This window comes from Calliopsis andreniformis, chromosome 5 (genome assembly GCF_051401765.1).
Source record: "Calliopsis andreniformis isolate RMS-2024a chromosome 5, iyCalAndr_principal, whole genome shotgun sequence".
Classification (NCBI taxonomy): domain Eukaryota; kingdom Metazoa; phylum Arthropoda; class Insecta; order Hymenoptera; family Andrenidae; genus Calliopsis; species Calliopsis andreniformis.
Genome location: NC_135066.1, coordinates 8,746,570 through 8,753,180, shown reverse-complemented (window position 1 = coordinate 8,753,180; position 6,611 = coordinate 8,746,570). Strand labels below are relative to the sequence as shown.

At 28.4% G+C, this 6,611-nt stretch overlaps 3 protein-coding genes and 1 non-coding gene across 6 annotated transcripts; 2 read left to right on the top strand and 2 right to left on the bottom strand.

The window, feature by feature from the left end:
- Positions 1-935: 935 nt before the first annotated feature.
- Mrps16 (mitochondrial ribosomal protein S16) lies at positions 936-1,837 on the top strand. The gene is made up of 2 exons (XM_076378127.1): positions 936-1,311; positions 1,415-1,837. Exons 1-2 carry the CDS (start codon positions 1,189-1,191, stop codon positions 1,688-1,690), a joined length of 399 nt encoding a protein of 132 aa, XP_076234242.1. The 5' UTR covers positions 936-1,188; the 3' UTR covers positions 1,691-1,837.
- Positions 1,838-2,554: 717 nt separating this feature from the next.
- Positions 2,555-2,648, bottom strand: Trnai-uau (transfer RNA isoleucine (anticodon UAU)). The gene is made up of 2 exons: positions 2,611-2,648; positions 2,555-2,590 (listed from the first exon to the last, which is right to left on the bottom strand). It is a non-coding gene; the product is annotated as a tRNA-Ile (tRNA).
- A 5-nt stretch (positions 2,649-2,653) lies between these two features.
- Positions 2,654-5,759, top strand: LOC143178893 (protein POLR1D). 3 transcript variants are annotated; one of them, XM_076377822.1, is made up of 3 exons: positions 2,654-2,992; positions 4,832-4,946; positions 5,153-5,759. In XM_076377822.1, exons 2-3 carry the CDS (start codon positions 4,924-4,926, stop codon positions 5,367-5,369), a joined length of 240 nt encoding a protein of 79 aa, XP_076233937.1. In that variant the 5' UTR covers positions 2,654-2,992; positions 4,832-4,923; the 3' UTR covers positions 5,370-5,759. The 3 variants fall into 3 exon arrangements, with proteins under 3 accessions (XP_076233937.1, XP_076233936.1, XP_076233938.1); XM_076377821.1 differs by lacking the exon at positions 2,654-2,992 and adding an exon at positions 4,573-4,831 and having other exon boundaries at positions 4,924-4,946; XM_076377823.1 differs by lacking the exon at positions 2,654-2,992 and adding an exon at positions 4,721-4,739.
- On the bottom strand, positions 3,000-4,677 carry LOC143178892 (uncharacterized). The gene is made up of 6 exons (XM_076377819.1): positions 4,550-4,677; positions 4,135-4,352; positions 3,855-4,065; positions 3,635-3,764; positions 3,320-3,553; positions 3,000-3,257 (listed from the first exon to the last, which is right to left on the bottom strand). Exons 2-6 carry the CDS (start codon positions 4,251-4,253, stop codon positions 3,097-3,099), a joined length of 855 nt encoding a protein of 284 aa, XP_076233934.1. The 5' UTR covers positions 4,254-4,352; positions 4,550-4,677; the 3' UTR covers positions 3,000-3,096.
- Positions 5,760-6,611: the final 852 nt, after the last annotated feature.

Genomic DNA, 6,611 nt, shown 5'->3' with positions numbered 1-6,611 from the left:
CTACGCTACCATCGACTTATTGCATTGATGTTCAAAAGAATCTTTCGTGGCCTCCTTGATTTTCTGTGATGTCTGAAACCAATTTTTAGATTAAAGAATATTCGAGTAAGTTATATTGAGGCAACATTGGCATTAAAAGGAACCTGCAAATATTAGATATATTTGAAAATTCATTATTATCGAAGTATGTATAAAGTTTAAATAGATTAGCTATTTACTGTTAATATCGACGTTGTTATATATTATTATTACTTTGATCGCCTAGGACCAATCGTTTTATTCGCAACGGCGAGATCTCCGAATGCTGTTGGATTACACGTAAGAGACTTCATAAGAAAGTTAAAAAAGAGGATTGCGGGGCGAGAATTATAAAGGGTACTTACATTCACATTGTTAATATTATATAGTAACGTATTTTGTATAAAATATCAGTAAAATTAATTAATTCAAAAATACCTCCTCAAGCTGTTATAAATGCGTTAATCGAACTAATTGCATGGAGTTCTAAGTGCTTAGATTTGACCTTATGATATTTCGTAATGTTTTTATAAATTGTTTAGGAATAATGAAATAAATTTCTATGAAAATACGAATTCTGTTGGGCATTGATTATAAAACAAAATTAGTTCGAAAATTGACAATTGACGGCGCTACAATCTAATCCATGTGTTGAATTATAATTAATTTAATTATTTTTAAAGCTTTCATCAACTCTTCTTACTACTGAAAAAATTGCAAAAATTGTGTGTCTAAAATAAAGAGTATAAACTGTATCTTAATTAAAAATAATTGACATTCTGAAATTTCCGCTGAAATAATCAAATTGAAACTAGCTTCGAATTATTACCACCAAATGTAACATTTTACGATAGAAGTTTCCACTCTACAGTGTTATAATAGTCTGAGGTTATAAAAGCAGTATGGAATTCGTTCGATAGGAGTTCAATGTTCAATTGAACCAGTTGAGGTTATCTGTAACTTCTTAGTTGTATTTGTATATGTTTATTGCAACTTTTTTTAACAAACGTAGAATGTATTGTAATTTGATTGTTTCACATTATAATATTCTATAAATGAACAGTGTACAATAGTATTTATGTTACTAAAAAAATTCCTTGCAACTTAATGCAACCTGCATCTATAAGTGATTAAATAAATAACAATTATTTAAAAAGACATTAAAAAGAAATGCCAAGATTACCATTACATCCAGGTTCTGGAACTGGCCGTATTCCATATTTCCAGAAAACAATAAGATTGGTTCGTTATGGATGCGCTAATAGACCATTCTATCATATTGTTGTGATGGGTGTAAGTTCTTACTCGTTAAATGTACAATAATATAAAAGAAATATTAGACTAGGTATAGTTGTGATTTAAATATGTACTAGGATATTGAATGATTCTGTTTTAGACAAAATATAATCAACATAAACCTCCAATAGAACAATTAGGTAGCGTTGATCCATTACCGAATAAACACAATGAGAATTTAATAGCTCTGAATTTTGAACGTATACAACATTGGTTGGGACAAGGTATAGAAGTTTCGAAACCAGTTGCTCATCTTTTTGGACTTGCTGGTTTCTTCCCTGTTCATCCAAAGACGTACATGAATGCTTGGAGGAGACGAAGAAGTAATGCAGAAGCTCCTTCAGAAACAGCTTCGGAAACAGAGTCTATAGGCTAAAACTTTTATTCTCTCCCATTCATATTTCGCATGTTCATCTTGTACATAATAAATACTTAGAAATAAAACTACTACACAGTGAAAAGCAGATTGATTTGATTTTGTATCAATGAAATATTATAATTGAATAAAGAGCTCCAAAATGTATTAGGTTTCATTTCTAATACATATTTTTAAATTTCAGTGCACTGCCTAATTTTATATACAGTACAGTAGTTGATTGATTAAGAACCGCTTTCGACATCACGTTTGAGAACCGCGGCTATGGCCCCCCCACTACCTCGTTTGACATGTACCGTGGAAAAACCAATTCTTGGAACCATTGCGTTCAAACTCGACGCCCAAGAATAAGGAGACTATAAAAGACAAGGATAGCATTAGGGATTAAGAGTAGGAAAAATTGAAGGTTTTTATTTGCAAGCGAATTTTCACACAAGTAACACTAATCGATTCCTTGTGCTCTCCCGATGAAAATGATACCAAACATGACATGATTCCGATTATTTACAATAAAGATACATGAAACTTGATTTGTAAAAGAAAGGTCATGCTCGTCTGCGCATAGAATGCTACGAAAAGTGTTCCAATTTACTAATTCTCTATTATTCACTTTTTTGTTCAAACAAATAGTTTTCAAAGGTTCCCAGACATTGGTTACTCCGCGGCACATATTAAATGAAGTAGTGGGGAATAACCGCGGTTCTTGATTCTGATGTCTAAACGACTCTCGATTGAGCAACTACTGTATTCTGTTTGAGTATGTTTTTGTAGTATTCATTTTGATACGTTTGAGATGCATATATGTTAATAGTTTTGATCGAAGAATGATTAAAATAGTTACATGAAAAAACGGAAAAAATAATATTCCCCAGGTGAGGCTCGAACTCACAACCCCGGCATTGCTCACAGATTTACTGTCTTATAAGTACCGTGCGCTAACCGATTGCGCCACTGGGGATTTCTACTGTCCTCTTTCTTATTATAGTCTATAAGGCCCTGAACTGAAAATCATTTTTAAAGTAAACAATAACCATAAATTTCATAAACTAAGTCATAATATAACTTTCCCATAAAGATAATATAATATTCAGATACAATTTGTTGAATTTCATGTGCTTAAACATAACCTATAAACATAACTGTATCTTGTATCTTATAAGACCGAGAATGTTGTTTAATAAATTTAAAAAGAAAATTGTTTTAGCTTTGCTAACGAACGAAGTATAACATATAAGATTACATTAATTATTTATATCTTCAAATGTTATATTTCATATTAACATGGAGATCATAAGACAATAGGTATGTGTAAAACGAATATTTATTGATGCTTTTTTTGTGATAATCATTAATTTTTTTACAAAAAATATTTAATTGAAGTTTGATGCTGCCAGTATGTCATACAATTATGCAGTACTATTGCTTGTGCTGGAATTAGCATCTCTACCTTCATACTTATCAATAGCAATACATAGTTGCTGCCATAAATTTATAAGTTCTATCTTTGAAATATTTCGTTTGCAGAAGTTTTGTAGTGTGTCTTGGTTTTCTTTTACAAATTCAATTCCTGAAAATAATGAATAATTCTGATTTGTTGCTACAAAATAAGTATTCATTAAACTTTATTACCTTTTTCTGAAGCAACTATATTAAAAAAATGTTCAATACGCCAAGTTCGATCCATAAAACACAATGACCATTGCAATTCTAAGTATACATTTTGTACATTTTCGGGTGAATGTATGTCTATTAGAAACCCTCCTTTTTCTTTTGTATATTTTCTGGCAGTTCCATATTTCTGTACCTCCAAGGAATGTACTATTTTTTTTCTTAATTGATATTGCTGGTTATATTGTGAAATTTCTAAAAAATTATTGATTATTTTAAATATATAATAAAACTTTGCTTTTACTGTATAAGTATATTATTAAAATCGTAAAATACCAGATACGAGAAGAGAAAAATTTTTCATTTTAGTAATCTTTAATGTCCATGGCTCAATTTCTAACATATAACATGGATCAATGCTTATAAAATGACATGTTATATCTTGAATTTCAAATTCTACATCTTCCTGAAATCAGACAAAATAATAACATGGAAGGAAGTCCTCTATTATTCTGTATAATATTATTTCACTCATATAGTTAATAGCAATGTATACCTTTATGTCTACTATTAATTTAATGAGAATGCTTATACTTTTTGTTACCAGTTTAGTTGTATAACAATAAAGATCATCTTTCAACCATTTTTTGTCTATATCCGTAAATGTTATACCGGTAACTTGACTGGCAACTTTACACAATAACATTTCAGTTTCTTCAGACATATTTTTTTCTGTATTACTAACACTTTTTGTGATATTAGATATACTGCAATAAAAACAATTATAATAACAATACTAAAAGCAGTACGTAAAGAAAAATTTACTATAACTGAACTCAAAAGTAACGGATTCCTTATTTTTTTCTTGCTCTTTTAATTGTCCAATTAAGGTATATGCCTTCTCAAGTAATTCAGCTTTTAAATTTTGTAAGTTTATCAATTCCTGATCTTCCATTGTTATATATAAAAATATGGTAGAATAATGCTATCAGAAATTTCAATGCATGTATTCATATAATTTTGTGTAATAAATTATTTTACTTTATACATTGTTCTGAAAAAAATGAGTAAAATATTTATAAACAATTCCTTTTTCATAAACACACAATTGTATCTTTTCTTTCAACATTTTGAAATGTATGGAGTTTGTACATGTCATTCACAAATTTTATAAATTATTTAATATATTATGGTAGATCGTATAATTAATGCAAATATTTTGTAAATTTTAAAGTGTGATGTAATAATTACCAATTTAATACGCTTGCGTGTAAATGGAAATAGTTTGAATCTAGTCTCGTGTCACGGGTAAGAACGCAGGTGCAAACGTTTGTAAACAGTTTACAGTTATGACATGGTTATGACGACATCAAACTAACCTCAAATTATTTAACGTTTATTGTTTATGTTATTCAATATCTGAAAAATTTATAATTAAATTGTGTGTTCAATATAATTAATTTGCGTGATATTTACGATCTCACCTTTGTATCAGTACAATTAATGAGAAATATTACACGTTTCTCACAACAGGTAGATTATTCTATTGTTTTTACGAATAACTGAATAATTTTCAATTGAAAGCCATCAATCAAAATTTTAAAATTTATTCGAATTTGAATAAGATGGATGACGAAGCTTTAAGCAGGTAAACTTATTCTACGTACATGTATTTCTCTTGAATTTATTTATATTTTATTTTTCTATCTCCAAATACGTAAATAAACTGAGGATAAAGAATTCCTTAATATAAAACTGAGTATTTCATTTTGTGCGTTATTAGTGGGCTTTTAAAATTATGTTACTATATTTGGTTAATAATTTAAGGAGTGAAAGTGACAAGTACGTTTTTAGGCTTGCAGTAGAAGCATTGTTGGAAGAAGCAAAACTTGGAGCAAAGAGAGCTGAGATAATGGGTCCTAGAGGATGGATAAAACCAAAGGAATCTATTAATAAGAGATTTCTTCATTCAACTTTACGGAATGTTGTCCTTTCAAATAAATATCAATTAAAAAAGAAAGAGAAAATGAAAGGAAAAGAAATGTGCAAGGCAGAAAGTACTTTAAAGTAATCAATATTATATATACATGAATTACTTAGAAATACGTAGAAAGAGAAATTAACTATACAGTATATAGCTAAATTATCTCTCAATATTCTCAACAGAAATCTATGGTTATGCTGCAATATATGTTTTCAAATCTTCTTTAAGTTATTAAATTGTATGTCTTTTTTTTATATTCTTTTCAAATATCGTTTGTATTATTAACTATTCATATTTGTTTAAAAATCAGATGACTTTAACTATTAATTAAGTTAACTTAATTCTTTACTTTTTAATAGAATGTATTTACTCAATGTAAATAATTATAAAATTGATAGTTAAAATAATTAAGACTTAAAAGTATTGTATTGTAAGTACAAAAAAAAAGAAATTAATGAAAAATAAAAAGTACGAGTGATTGAAAGTAAATTATAATACGATATAATGTAATTTAAAAATAAATGATACTTAAGAAAAATATATACATATTGTGTATCTTGCAGTTCCAGATTTTGTAAATCTTTAAAATTTTTTTTGGTTTTGAAAATTAGCATTTTACGTATTTTCCATTCATAATATTTGATTTTTTTGATAATTTTAAATGTCCTTTAAAAAGAATGTAAAAGCGTAAAAATTATCAACTGAAGTAATTTTGAGGAAGATAAGTTTCAAAATATTTAGTTGTTTATCTACTAGTGTTGTGTCATATTTGGTCACATTACATGTATGTTAAAACGGAAATCACAAGATAGGGTTCAAATCAAAGAGTATAGGATAGAGTAGAAAGTAGGGAAGCCAAATTTGCAGCGTCAACTAGTGAGCTGGTTGACAAACTAAATTTGCTGCGCGGTGGTTTGCTCCATGTCCGTGAGAAAAGAAACGGAGCATAAACAATCTGATGCTAAGCCAAAGCTTTAGCTATTCTACTTACGCAAAAACCTGCTACAATCTACGATCAGTGACAATGCTTGTGTTATTTTTGTATACAGTATATTTGAAAATGCCTGCATATTGCGCATTAAAAATATTCAACAATAATACTAGGGTAAATACAATGGAAATTGTTTTTAACTTTACAGTGCCATTGGGATGCCTGTTATGTAAGGCGTAATATTAAAACTGTAAACCCTTCGGATGAATCTAAGAAAAAATTTAAATAATATTTAAAATAATTGTAATTATTATTTGTTACCTATTATAAATCTCTTTGCATTCTATTTTATTTTATTAAATGATACCTTATTCAGTGTAAACCGTAACTGAGTTTTT